This window comes from Anabrus simplex, chromosome 2, assembly GCF_040414725.1.
Source record: "Anabrus simplex isolate iqAnaSimp1 chromosome 2, ASM4041472v1, whole genome shotgun sequence".
Lineage (NCBI taxonomy): Eukaryota > Metazoa > Arthropoda > Insecta > Orthoptera > Tettigoniidae > Anabrus > Anabrus simplex.
The window spans coordinates 644,267,240-644,282,945 of record NC_090266.1 but is presented as its reverse complement, the minus strand read 5'-3'; the positions used below and the strand labels follow the sequence as shown (position 1 = coordinate 644,282,945).

Here is a 15,706-nt window from a genome sequence, read left to right as displayed (position 1 = left end):
TCCTCTATCGAACTAAAGTGGAAACTACTACAACAGGAACTTAGAATTTCAATCAGAAGATGTCTCCACTGAAATATTAAGTAATTTTGTTATTGTGAAGTTTCCTAAACTGAGTGAATTTCTCCTTGTTTTGTTTGCCATTCATCAATAAGTTTGGACATTATTCTACAAATGACACTACTAAAAACTATAATCATTCACTCTGGTTCAAGGTGGAAGAACTTATAATTTAAAGATATTTGGTATTTCTAGGTTTTCAAAACTGATTTATGTTCATTTATTTTTGGGTGGCAATACTTCCTTTTTATTTCCGCCAGTTTTGAATCAGACCAATGAAAAATTTCTGTAATTCATTTTCAACCTATCACAGGCTTCTTGTTCGATTCTGAGTGTAACTTTGAGATTAACCAATTAAATTGCGAGAGTGTGGCTGGTTTAGTCTTGAATGATCTCGAACCTTCCCTGAGGGTTTATAAACTGCGGCTTTTCACGTTTCTTGGCCAATTGATCGTAATCTATCTGACTGTGTGTGTTAAGCAGGAGGCGGGCGCCCTCTTTCGTCGGTAGCAGAACATCTATAAGGTAATTGCCACATAAAATTACATCTTTCTTGTCGTAGCTACCTCCGCAGCTTAACCCGAGGGGAAAGGTCTGAATCTTTAACCATGTAACATATTTTTCTAAAATGTAACTTTCTTCCGGCTAATGTAAAAAGTTCATAAAATCTTTATCTGTAAACCGGGGATAGAGAGTGAAGTACCCTCTCGAGCTCCCCTTCATCTTAGTTTGAGGTGACTTCGTTTTGTAACGGTTTTCTTCCTGTAATGTGTTAAAGTGATTTCCATGCGCGCCACCTCAAGCAGCTTGGGATTAGCCCCTGTTTCATCGCCTGAAAGCCCTGTAGGTTTTAATTTTCATTATCTGGAAGTGCAGTGTATGCCTTCTTTCAGTTTGTGTTTCGGGCCGTTTTCTTAACCTGTTCTTTTTCGCAAAGGCCCCGTAGGTTGGGTACTAGATACCCCTGTTTCAATTTGTAACTTGGGCCATGGAAGGCCAGAGAGTGTTAGAATTGTGTGTAATGTTGCCTTAAGCGGGCGGTTAAAATTGGATGAATGTTGGAAAGCCTATTAGCTCTTTTTCCAAGTTTTGATTATTGTAAAGAGTGCCTCTGGAAGGCTCTGGATTTAGGGGATTTCTGCCCCTGACTTAATGGTTCCTAATTTTTAACTTAAAATGGTGTAAAACTGGATCCGGTATCTCTGGAATTGTAAACCTACGGGCTTGAAGCCCATAATTTGTAAAGTTCACTGATCTTGAATTTTCCTAGTCTTGTTTCAAGATTGCTTTTGTACCTGACATACTGTTATTTGTTGAGTTGTTGTCTTTTTAAAGAAATATAACCTTCCGTTCAAGTTTTAAATTAATTTTGATATTGTAGTTAGACCCATTAAATTTACCTTAGAGACAGAAACTAAATAGATCAATCAACTTTCTGGATTTAACAATAAATAGACTTCCTTCTTCTTTTACATATAGTACTTATAGAAAACCAACCAAAACTGCCACTACTATAAGGCAAGACTCATTACATCCTCTGACACACAAAAGCGCCACATACAATAGCCTAGTAGACTGCGCGTTCAAGATTCCCATGTCCAAGGCTATCTTAAGAAGGAATTAAACATTATCCATTCTATAGCTAAATTTAATGGCTTCAAAAATACTTTTATCGAAAGAATAATTAACAAATTCAGGTACCATTTATAAACTACCTTGCCAAGAGAAAAACCCAGTTCTATTACGTTTTCAACCTTCACTTTTAATAAAGACTGACATCTTCAAAAAGCATAATGTTAATATATCCTTTCGTACTAACAATAGAAGTTTGGAGATATTATGTAACTCCAACTCAATAAATAAGCAAAATTCTTTTTCAAATTTAGGAGTCTACAGGTTTTGTTGCAAGGACTGTAGCTGTTCATATGTAGGTCAAACTGGTCATAGCATTAAAATCAGATATGCAGAACACGTTAATGCCATAAAACATAACAGATTTTCGGCAGTGGGCTAACATATGAAAAAATTAAAACATACCTTTACTGAGATAAATCAAGATATCGAGGTATTACAGGTTCTAAATAAAGGTCCCTTGCTTGACGCTACTGAAAATTGTTATATATGCTTAGATCAATATTTTAATTCAGGCTTAAATTTAAATGATATTTCCGAAAAACCAAAGATCTTATTCAATTTTCTTATTAACCCCCCCCCCAAACTCCATGGCACTACAGCCCTTGAAAGGCCTTGGCCTACCAAGTGACTCCTGCTCAGCCGAAGGCCTACAGATTACGAGGTGTCATGTGGTCAGCACAACGAATCCTCTCAGCTGTTATTCTTGGCTTTCTAGACCAGGGCCGCTATCTCACCATCAGATAGCTCCTCAATTCTAATCACGTAGGCTGAGTGGACCTCAAACCAGCCCTCAGGTCCAGGTAAAATTCGCTGACCTGGCCGGGAATCGAACCCGGGGCCTCCGGGTAAGAGGCAGGCACGCTACCCCTACACCACGGGGCCGGCAATTTTCTTATTATATTTCTTAAAAACATTAATATTTCAAATAACATCTCGGTCTTTAGTATATTGCGTAATACTCTCTTACGCTACGTGCCTCCACCATGTCAACCTCCCTAGATCCCCTCCCCTTCCCTTCCTGCTCCTCATGTCTTTCCATCCACCCCTCTTCCCTCTCCCCTCCTACAGCTGCTTACATGGCTTCCCTTACTCGAGCTTGTCATTACACCAGTTCTTTCCTCTCAGCATGCATGTCACATACCAGGTCCTATGAGGCGAGTCTCTCATACGTTACTTAATTTCTTTCTGTTTTTCCTTCGATTCAGTTCTAAAAGCCATTTTCTTTTCTATGCTTCAGGTCTGCATTGAACTGTGAAATTTTCTTGTGGATTTTGTTGTAACACGGTTTCCACGTCACCTGACTTGACAGTCTCGATTATCTGAATGTAAGTGACTGTTTACAAGTTCTTCAAGATTGATTTTGATCCTTTACAGAGGAATTTCTTATGTAATTCAACCACCGCATAGTAGTAAAAAACAACAGATTTTTTTGTCTAATGAAAAAATGTGTTGCTCAAGGTCGAACCCAGGACTCTCAAGGTTTAAACTTGAATGAAAAAGCATAACATGACCTTTTTAAAGTGTTCAGAGTGTTGCTTGGATAGTGACTATCAGGATTTTAACTCGTGATTACAAGAAGTTTTATGTTTCATTTTAGCTGTAACATATTATTTTAACTATGTCTCTAAGTGCAATGTTATAATGAGTTATGTATTTTATATGTATATACATAGGTATAAATGCCTTTTCACAAGATTTACTGAAGATGACGCATATCAGCGTTGCACCTCGAAATACTGCTATGTGACAGTGTTAAGGGAAGAAATACTGACCCACAGCACATGTATCACATAGAATGAAAATTCATTGATATAGTTCATGCAATACTGAACCTTTCTGGTCAGAGTTGTAAGCAGAAATATTATCATATCGTGGTTTTTCTAGCTGCAAAAATGACATACAGAGTGGAAAGTAACTGATGCACCAAATTAACATAAGTAATAGATATTGAGGAGAGGATCACAATGCTGCAACCTTAAGCTCAGTAGCTTGCACTCATACACTATAATTACAAGGAATTCAATGATGCAAAGGTTTAATGGCTCGAAACACAAGATGATGGAGTGTACAAACAGAAATAAGTGTCAGGACAAATGCTTACTGGTTATTTGTCCTGTATCTTGATGCATTTAGCAGTAAAAGAATAGAAAAAAATATGACTTGAATGGCAGCAAGGAACATGTGACAAATACAGCTGCAATAAAGAAACAGCACAAGGTCGGCAGCCTCAGTGAGAGGGGAGGAGCTACCTGTGATGTAATGTTTACAACTCGTACAGGACCAGTGTGTAGCTAGTGAACACATACCGCCTAGCCACGAGGTAGGACAGAACGCTCGTGCAGCTGCAGAGGTGTACACTGAACGATTCCCACTAAGAAGGGCTCAATATTGGCATATGATCAATCACCGTTTATCTGCATTTAGGGCTGTTGGCCAGGTAGCAGATTTCCTATCACTTGACCCAGTCTTTTCTTAAATGATTTCTAAACCGAGTTCGATAGCTGCAGTCGCTTAAGTGCGGCCAGTATCCGGTATTCAGGAGATAGTGGGTTCGAACCCCGCTGTCGGCAGCCCTGAAGATGGTTTTCCATGGTTTCCCATTTTCACACCAGGCAAATGCTGGGCTGTATCTTAATTAAGGCCACGGCCGCTTCCTTCCCACTCCTAGCTCTTTCCTGTCCCATCGTCGCCTACCTGTGTCGGTGTGACGTAAAGCCAATAGAAAAAAAAATTCAAAGAGGTTGGATTTTTTTTGTTTGCCATTTGCTTTATGTCGCACCGACACAGATATGTCTTATGGCGACGATGGGAGAGGAAAGGCCTAGGAATTGGAAGGAAGCGGCCGTGGCCTTAATTAAGGTACAGCCCCAGCATTTGCCTGGTGTGAAAATGGAAAACCACGGAAAACCATCTTCAGGGCTGCCGACAGTGGGGTTCGAACCCACTATCTCCCGATTACTGGATACTGGCCGCACTTAAGCGACTGCAGCTATCGAGCTCGGTGGTTGGAAATTTATCAAACATCTACCTTGTTAAATTATTCCAGCCCCTAATTCCTCTTCCTATAAATGATTATTTGCCCAATTTGTCCTATTGAATTCTAACTATCTTCATTTTATGATCTTTCCTCCGTAAATATCAATCATTCAATCAATTTCCACAGGTCTGCATTTAGGGCTGTCGCCCAGGTGGTAGAATACCCATCAGTTTTTACCTACTTTTTTCTTATATGATTTCAAAGAAGTTGGAAATTTATCAAATATATCCCTTGGTAAATTATTTCAGTCCCTAATTCCTCTTCCTATAAATGAATATTTGCCCTAATCTGTCCTCCTGAATTGCAAATTTATCTTCATATTATGAATTTTCTTACTTAAAAAATCTCCATTCAAGCATATTCGTCTACAAATGTCATTCTACACAATCTCCTTACTAACAGACTGGAATATGCTGCTTAGTCGAGCAGCTCATCTCCTCGTTCCCAAGTCATACCAGCCGAATGTCTGCAACATTTTCAATATAGTAAGTTCATACATACCCTTGTCCCTAGGTGATGCAGCCATTTTTTAGTACTCCCTCATTGGAGGTGAGCTACATGTGCATACCAGTCGTCCTGCCAATCTTAACAACCTTCCAGAAGGCATAGGATAGAAAGGACAGACGACTGGCTGTGAATGACATCCACATCACCCGAAAATCGCTCAGGCTGAATGTTCTCACTTCCCACATCTAGTTTAATTCTAAGGAGGAAATAAACTAGCGTTGTGGAGAACCATGACTGCTCTGTTTTATCAGCACTTCATTTTCATCCCTTCCAGTAAGAGGATATCCATAGTCTGACCTCTCTAGGTCAATAGCTTCACTTCATTCTCGTTTCTTCTACTGGAGATTTCTATCCTAGTTCATAGTCTGACCTCTGTAGGTCAATAGCTTCACTTCATTCTCATCCATTTTAGTATGAGGGGTTGTCTACTCTGATATACAGTCTAATTTCTCTAAGTTAACTGCTTCACTTCACTGTCGTCTCTTCTTGCGAGAGGTTGTCTTGTAGCAGTTTTACAGAGAATAACTAACACTGGAAAAGTCATGCTCAAGTGTGAAGCTGGTGGTCCTATATGTGATCTTCCTGCAGAGAACTTATTGCAGAGGACCCCGGCAGGAGTCCTCTCCAAATTGCAGCAGTGGCAGGAGTGACCCATTGGACTGCCCTATGAACATAACAGGAAGTCAGACAACATCTGTACCATCTGCAGAGCATTCAAAACTTACCGGAGATAGATTATGCACCCAGCATGACCTTGTGTGAATGGGTCCATAGTCAATCCGAAGGCTTTGTGAATCATATTTTGTTCAAAGACGACATCTCATTTTCAAGGAGTGGCATCTTCAATTTTCACAACACAGATGTGTGGTCAGAGAACAATCCCCATGCTATGAGACATTCCCACCACCCGGCTTGGTTTTCCATTAATGCTTGGACAGCGATGTTGGGAGTCTTTATCACAGGACTTGTGGTATTTCCACATAGAGCGACTAACAAATCTTATCTATAGTTTCTGGAAGACACTCTACAACTACTACTCGAGGATATTCCACTCCATACCTGACGGCACATGTGGTTCCAACATGATGGAGCGCCTCCACACATTACCAACCTAGTGCACTGCCACCTGGATGCCACCTATCCGTAGCAATGGATTGAGTGTTGGGGCCCTATTGGCTGGCTGGCAAGAAGCCCTGATCTAAACCTCGTAGAATTTTTTTTTTCTGAGTATATGAAATTTAAAATTTATCACAGAAAAGTGGAAACTCTGACAAGAGCTCCAGGAACATGTCTTAGAAGCTGCTCAGGACATTAGTCAAAACCACACGGTACTGAGGCAGGTTCAAGAGAATTTTCTCTGAAAGTGCCGAGCATGTATTACCGACAATGGTAGATATTTTGAATACCTGCTGTTACAATGTGCACCATTTTGCACAACCAACCTGGTCGAGTGTGTTAATCCCTCAAAGATACATAAAAGCTTTCACTTTGTGTTCTCATTTTTTCTATTAACTTTTTCACTGCTGCGATCGAGTATCCTCGAGCTGCCTGAAATGGCCCGCCAGTGCTGCGATCGAGTATACTCGAGCTGGACTTTGCGCCACCAGTGCTGCGGCCAAATATACTTGATTTGCCGTGTACCTTTGTTATATGTTTTTGCCATCTATTAGTCACATTTTAAACTAATAGTTTATATTTTTTCCATGAAAAGTTCCAGGGGAAAACATTTTTCTTTTGTCACAGTTGTAAGCATCATGTTTGAATGATGGCTGCCGCGTACGAACGTAAGATGCATCCACTTTTAGAGGAGATTGAGTCCGGTGTAGATTTCGACAGTGATGGTAGTGATACTGAAGATATTAGTAAAGTGATAAAGAGGGATAATAATGTTGATAGAGATGATCTGCTACCAGAAAGAGGAAGAAATGTCACTGACCTAGGCCTGCCCATATGGTCGAATGACGAGTTACGACAAAGGAGCATGCATTTCAAGCACCAAACCTAGCTATGTCAAATAATAATTTGACTCCTGCATGCCCTGAAATGGATTATCTTGAGATATTTGTGATTGAAGAGATGTCGGTGAGGGTAGCGAACGAAGCTAACAGATTTTGTAAACAGACAGTTCGTGGCAAGTTCCGCTCTACTTTGATCAATATCGTGTGTTTAATTTAATCTTTCTGCCGTTAATCATGTGTATGGTTTGGTATCGTGCGTAAATACATTAGGCATAGCCCATAATGCAAATGAAAATTTCTAAGTATCTTTCTAATGGACGAAATATTCGCCACCTCGTGTGGAATTGAACCCTGGATCTCAAACATGAACTGTCTCCAACAATGTAGGAACAAACTGGTGAGTTAAAATATTGTCTCAAAATATTATTCAGTAGTTAGTGATGTTCAAATTGGTGATGATATTTGATGAGATTGTTGGCTGAAATAATCCAGCACTGGGGTCGCACCAGCCTGTCTGAGAATTCAGCAGCGAAAAGGTTAAAAAGGTAAACTTCTTAGAGTTTTATGTGATCTTAATTTTTGTTATCATAAGCCATGGGACCAGCCGCTGCATTACAATTCTTGCAATTCCCAAAACACAACTTTCCTCGAGAGCGGCGCAAGCTACGAATCTGAAACTTGCAACATTGGGACAAGATTACTTACGTTAATTTGGTGCATCAGTTAACTTCTACCCCGTATATGGCCAAGTTTTGGAGTCAATAAGGATATATTTACCTACTTTCAGAAGACAGAATGTGAAAATTTAAAAAATCCCTTCCCTTTGAATTTTCAGAAGATGTCTCCTCATCTGACATCCACCTATCTTCCATAGGACGAGACCTGACAGCATGCAATATGTCACACTTCTACTGACCTACAGTTCAAAAATAGCAAACAAAATTTAATATTACTGACCTGCAAAAGGCTAGACTGTCCACGCTACTATCCATCTGCGGTTCAGCACAAGGAGTAGGCTGAGACCAAGGCATATCATCTAGTATTCTCATAGGTGATGGTACCTTAGCATCACGGCACATAAGGCTCAAATGTTCAAAAGTAAGCAGTGATGAGATACATTCTGCATCAACGCGGCATATCTGAAACAGATATTGAAGAATATCAAAGACAAATCATTCATAGAGGAAAGGAAATTTCATTGATTACTATTCTTAAAAAAACTGTACAGTATTTGTTGCTAGAGAAGAAAAGGAAAGCTTGAAGTTATAGGCAGGGCCAGCACCACAAGAAATAAAGAAAAATGTTAAAAATTGAAAATATTCATGAGTTAAAAATGTTCAAGGTTAGCAATATTGACAATAATGAATAAACTTTTAATACACTAATGCTTTAAATACATACATACATACATACATACATACATACATACATACATACATACATACATACATACATACATACATACATACATACATACATACATACATACATACATACATACATACATACATACATACATACATACATACATACATACATACATACATACATACATACATACATACATACATACATACATACATACATACATACATACATACATACATACATACATACATACATACATACATACATACATACATACATACATACATACATACATACATTATCATTATAGACTGTTGCGCCTTTCAGCGTTCAGCCTGAAAGCCTCTGTGAATTTACTAAACGTTGCCACAATCCTAGATTTGCAACTAGTGTTGTGGCCTCATTTAGTTCTATACCTCTTATCTTTAAATCGTTAGAAACCGAGTCTAACCATTGTCATCTTGGTCTACCTCTACTTCTCTTACCCTCCATAGCAGAGTCCATTATTCTCCTAGGTAACCTATCCTCCTCCATTCGCCTCACATGACCCCACTACCGAAGCCGGTTTGTGCGTACAGCCTCATCCATCGAGTTCATTCCAAAATTGGCCTTTATCTCCTCATTCCGAGTACCATCCTGCCATTGTTCCCACCTGTTTGTACCAGCAATCATTCTTGCTACATTCATGTCTGTTACTTCTAACTTATGAATAAGATATCCTGAGTCCACCCAGCTTTCGCTCCCGTAAAGCAAAGTTGGTCTGAAAACAGACCGATGTAAAGATAGTTTCGTCTGGGAGCTGACTTCCTTCTTACAGAATACTGCTGATTGCAACTGCGAGCTCACTGCATTAGCTTTAATACACCTTGATTCAATCTCACTTACTATATTACCATCCTGGGAGAACACACAACCTAAATACTTGAAATTATCGACCTGTTCTAGTATTGTATCACCAATCTGACATTCAATTCTGTTGAATTTCTTACCTACTGACATCAATTTAGTCTTGAAGAGGCTAATTTTCATACCATACTCATTGCACCTAATTTCAAGTTCCAAGACATTAGACTGCAGGCTTTCGGCACAATCTGCCATTAAGACCAAGTCATCAGCATAGGCCAGAGTGCTTATCACATTTCCACCTAACTGAATCCCTCCCTGCCATTTTATATCTTTCAGCAGATGATCCATGTAAACTACAAACAGCAAAGGTGAAAGATTACAGCCTTGTCTAACCCCTGTAAGTACCCTGAACCAAGAACTCACTCTACCATCAATTCTCACTGAAGCCCAATTGTCAACATAAATGCCTTTGATTGCTTTTAATAATCTACCTTTAATTCCATAGTCCCCCAGTATGGCGAACATCTTTTCCCTCGGTACCCTGTCATATGCTTTCTCTAGATCTACGAAACATAAACAGAACTGCCTATTCCTCTCGTAGCATTTTTCAATTACCTGGCGCATACTGAAAATCTGATCCTGACAGCCTCTCTGTGGTCTGAAACCACACTGGGTTTCATCCAACTTCCTCTCAACAACTGATCGCACCCTCCCTTCCAAGATGCCAGTGAATACATTGCCTGGTATACTTATCAATGAGATACCTCGATAGTTGTTGCAATCCTTCCTGTTCCCTTACTTATAGATAGGTGCAATTACTGCTTTTGTCCAAACTGAAGGTACCTTACCACCACTCCATACTAATTTTACTACTCTATGAAGCCATTTCATCCCTGCCTTCCCACTATACTTCATAATTTCAGGTCTAATTTCATCTATTCCTGCTGCTTTATGACAATGGAGCTTATTTACCATCCTTTCCACTTCTTCAAGCATAATTTCACCAACATCATTTTCCTCCTCCCCATGAGCTTGGCTGTTCGCAACACCACCAGGATGATTTCCTTTTACATTGAGAAGATGTTCAAAATATTCTCTTCACCTCTCCAGTGATTCCCTGGGATCTATTATGAGTTCATCTGTATTACTCAAAACACTGTTCATTTCCTTTTTCCCTCCCTTCCTAAGATTCTTTATTACTGTCTAGGAAGGTTTCCCTGCTGCTTGACCTAGCCTTTCCAGGTTGTTACCAAAATCTTCCCACGACTTCTTTTTGGATTCAACAACTATTTGTTTCGCTCTGTTTCTTTCAACTACGTACAAATCCCTGTCTGCCTCGGCCCTTGTTTGGAGCCATTTCTGATAAGCCTTCTTTTTACGTTTACAAGCTGCTCTCACTTCAGCATTCCACTAAGATGTTCGCCTTTTCCCATCTTTACACACAGTTGTTCCTAGGCATTCCCTTGCTGTTTCTACTACAGCATCCCTGTATGCCACCCATTCACTTTCTATATCCTGAACTTGCTTACTGTCTACTGTTTGAAACTTCTCAATAATATATTTATATATTTATAGCTACAAAGAGCACAAAAAACTATCCACATCGGCGGCAATCGTAACACTGCTGTAACCTACAGGCTAACGGCGCGCAAAACTCTTACACTGTAGGGAGTATATGCAATTCCGTCAGAGATCACCACCATACAGAACTAGGATTTGTACAGATACACTGTTCGAACAACTGAAAAAGTTCCAAACAACGCCCCCAGATATCATATTACGTTAATAAGCAATTAAGTTCTTAGTACTAGCCTAAAACGACAAATGCTGTGCTCCCTCATCTGGGACCAAATGGCAAATGCCGTGTGCACTTTATTGACTGTCTTTAGGTGCACTCGTCAACAGGTTAACACATTGATATAGATGTTGATTCCCATAGGGAATCTGAAATATTTGTCCCGAAAGAGTAAATTTATAATACCAATATAAATAGTCCATTATTGGACATTATAAATTTTCCAGTTAACTCACTCATGGTTGCCAGCATTTTGCCCTCGTGTGCTAGGTTGGGCTCTTCAGTTGGTACCTAGCACACCTACCAAGACGATGGCTAGTGCATATCGTGGAGGCCACTCAGTGAGAGACTTTGAGACACATGAAAAGATATTTTAGATTGAGAAAACACTGTCATTTCAAAACGTTTTTAATGTATGACCGTCACTATCCATACATTCTTCATCGGAATGTAATATCTCTATTTAGTTCATCACTTGTGTCTAGTGGCCTCCACGATATGCACTAGCCAGCGTCTTGGTAGGTGTGCTAGGTACCAACTGATGAGCCCAACCTAGCACACGAGGGTTCGAATCCCACTGTCGGCAGCCTTAAAGATGGTTTTCCATGTTCTCCGATTTTCACACCAGGCAAATGCTAAAAGGAAAATAAAGCACTCGGCCAAGAGGTCAAGAATCCCCCTCCACCTCCTTCAACTTTCCAAATCAACCTACCCACCATCCTACCCCATCAAACCACCCAAATCCGCCAAATCTCCTGACCAGAGAGAAAGCGTTACCTTTTAGGTGGCCTACCCCTCCCCTTCAGGGAGGAGGATGAAAACTTTAGCTCAGCTCAGCCCAGTTCATACAAACATGTAGTTGAAAGTGGCAATACCACATTATCTGCCATCTTGGGAGATTTTTTAAAATATACAACTGGCTTTATGTCGCACCCACACAGATAGATCTTATGGCAATGATGCGACAGGAAAGGGCTAGGAGTGGGAAGGAAGCAGCCATGGCCTTAATTAAGGTATAGCCACAGCATGGGAAACCATGGAAAACCATCTGCAGGGCTGCCGACAGTGGGGTTCGACTTGGAGATTCACTCCTTACTGCCAACCAAATGTTTCCATGACACCTTGAGAAATTTTTTCAGTGTTCTTCACATCAGACAGTTTCTCTCGTATATTACCTGTTCAGAAAATGTTTTGAATTGACAATGAAACGAACACAAAACCAGTTGAAATCTTTGAGCACTCCAAAATACTTCCTGAACTTCTGCTGAAAGATTACTAAATGTTCTACACATCCATCAATACTTTATTACCATCAGCCATAGAGCCATGAACATCTCAAGGGAAGGGTACGAAGTCGGGCGGTGAATTTCGATTTGATTTTTACAAATTCGTGGAGGTCTTTTTAAGCTGAAAGAGGCAGTGGAAGTCACTAGTTTTTCATAGGTCGTTTTAAGGGGCATTTTGGAGCTCAATGTTGGTGGTGCACACCCTGAATTGTACAATACATGCTAGCACACGTCAGCGCTCACAGCCAGTGGCTGCCCTGCCTCGCCTTCCCTCTCCACTCCTTCGGTTCTCCTCTGTCCCAGACCACGTACGGCTGTCAATAGTTGTGTATATGGGACGGCGAGACGTATTCTATTCGGTTAAGTTCTCCACGACTGATGGCTATTCCACATACAGGCGATCGCATTGAATTCTTTACTTTGTTATAGCTGCTTTCAACATTATTGCAACTCTTATTAATGCCTACGGTGTTAATATTCAGGAAGCTACAGGGCTTTCTGATGAAGAGCAAATCATGTATATACAAATAAAGATAACGTTTGATACAATTTTGGAGGGAAAATGCGAATTTTTTCAGGAGGAAGAAGCCGTTTTCTTTTATTCATAAGACGAAGATGGCGTTGAGGAGGGGACATCACCGAAAAAATGCAAACACGAAGATGAGTTTAACGAAGATAACAAGTCTTGTGATGGCCGAGGAAGATCCTGTGAGTCAGTGGAAGATTATGATTCCGAATGATTGTTGGACATGTATCAAAAAATAAAGGAACGAGGACCTATGTATACTGTACGGAAGTATAAGAAGAATCGGAGACAAATTTATGGAATCATCAACCACGTTGAACACAATGGAGAAATTAGGAAATGTGCAATGGTTCGAGCTTATGTGAAAGAAGAGTTCACCAAGGCAAGGATGCGTTATTTATATGTCACAAAATCGGATACTGAGCGTTGGTATGATGAGGGTAGAGAGTTGTATTGCCCCAAACACTCTCCAAAGCGACCCATACTTCACAAACCTTAAAAGGCGTTTGAAAATTTGGTTCCTAAAAGTAACCAAACTAGTCAGTAAAACGTTTAAAACGGACAAAGAAGTACAACACGAAGTGGCTAAAAAGTTTGTAACATTCATTAATGAATTGCAAGAAAAGAAAGAGATCCCGAATGCCAATATCTGGTATTCGGACCAGTCCCGATTTGAGTACGAAATGGCAACACACAGAAGTTATGATTTTCATGGTGTGAAAGACGTTCTTACTACACTTGCTTGCCGAAATAGTTTTGTGCATTCCCACACAGTGCAATATCACATTTCTAAAGCCAGAGAAATGGGACATTTGTTCTTGATTGTTTTCCAAGAAATTAATGGAAAGTTTGAACCTGGAGTACAAAAAGGATCAAAGCCTACATGGATGCCTTTAAATATGTCGTAATTGACTGTTCATCTTCTGGGAAAATGGGAAAGGGCATATACGTGATGGGTTTCAAAACGTTTTACATCCTCAATTACAGGAAGACGGAAGAAATCATCTTCTCATAGATTCATTCAGTGGCCAGGACAAAAATGCACAACTTGAATCCCTGACGAACAGACATGTACAAATTGAATACACAGCGAAAGGAACTACGTATCCTTGCCATCCGTGTGATCTTGGACTCTTCCGACAACTAAAATGTTTAGTCCGTTGAATGGAAAACATTTGCCGAGTACGGAATTTATACAGCCAGTCAAAATTAAAACCCAAAAACAGACTTTTCATTATAACTAGTCAAATACTAGTGCATAACCAATTACAAGCTGATTGTTTTGTACCAATGCTGAAATATGGTTGGAAAGTGGGTGGTTATTCCATTAATGACAATATACCACAATTTCATACTGTCTCGCAAATGAATTTTCATGATCTGACTGATAAAAAGTGTGCTTGAAATGATTGTACCAATTTTTCGTTTATAAGGTGCGCACATTGTTGTCTTGTGGTTTGCAATTCACATTTTGTGTTAGATTTTCACTATCATGGCATGAACAATGAACCAATGCCAGACTATGTTAGAATAAAGTCATTTCTTGGACACTTTGAATGTCATGATGATGCAGATAATATTTGATTATGTATTATTTGTATGTTAAGTAGAGATTTCTTGGACACTTTGAATGTCATGATGATGCAGATAATATTTGATTATGTATTATTTGTATGTTAAGTAGAGATTTGTAAACAATTTTTATTGTTTATTTACTCCATAATAAATTCACCTTTGTAAATAAAATGTCCCAACTAACGTCAGTGTTCACCCGCAATCCCGTGTACACAACTGTAGGCAGCCGTATGTGGTGGGGGACAGAGGAGAACCGAAGGAGTGGAGAGGGAAGACGAGGCAAGACAGCCACTGGCTGTGAGCGCTGACGTGTGCCGGCATGTACTATACAATTCATTGCGCGCACCGCCAAATTTGAGCTCCCAAATACCCCCTTAAAAACGACCAGCGAAAAATCAGACTTCCATTACCTGTTTCTTCTTAAAAAGACCTTCACGAATATGTAAAAATCAAATAAAAATTTACCGTCCGACTTTGTACCGTTCCCTCGTAAGTTCACAACTTTTACTACTTTGTCAAACAAGGACTTAGCAACAATAGCTTCACAGTTAATAAGACAATGATCACTTTGTATGTTAGGATTTACTTCATGTACTTTAGCCACAAAATCCTTTTACACACTGTCAAAGAAGCAGCTCCGTCTATACAGACACTAACGCAATCCTCCTATTTTAATTCTTTACTGAGCACATATTAGTCACAAGAAATATTTTGTCACCGGTAGCTTGCTCAGGTAGGTTTCTGCAAAAATTAAAATTAAAAATAATGGACATGTACAACAGAAGTGAGAACGGCTGACTGCTATTTATTTTCTCCTTCGTAATGTCCTTGATGTCACTGAACATGTCACTAACTCAGCAGCTGATTACATCAACAGAGAGAGGAATTTTTGAAATTTCAAGGCAACTTCTGATCCCAAGACTACTTTCATCATTTCTTTACAAGCAGGCAGGCAGGTATTAACTCTGTTTCTGCCACTGTGTGTAGATATTTAGTCTTTAGAGTACAGTAAGTTCAGCAACTACTCAACCAAATGCTACAAGAATAAATCTCGTTCAAAGAATATAGGTTGATGAAAAACAATCTGGAACTAATCAAAGAACTAAATACACTAAA

At 39.6% G+C, this 15,706-nt stretch overlaps 1 protein-coding gene across 1 annotated transcript in view; it reads right to left on the bottom strand.

Annotated features, from left to right (window-relative positions):
* LOC136863623 (KICSTOR complex protein SZT2) overlaps positions 1–15,706 on the bottom strand; it is an 874,751-nt gene that overhangs the window by 405,313 nt on the left and 453,732 nt on the right. The window contains 1 exon segment of the mRNA XM_068226020.1: positions 8,152–8,333. Within this exon segment, the coding sequence (XP_068082121.1) occupies positions 8,152–8,333 (182 nt within the window).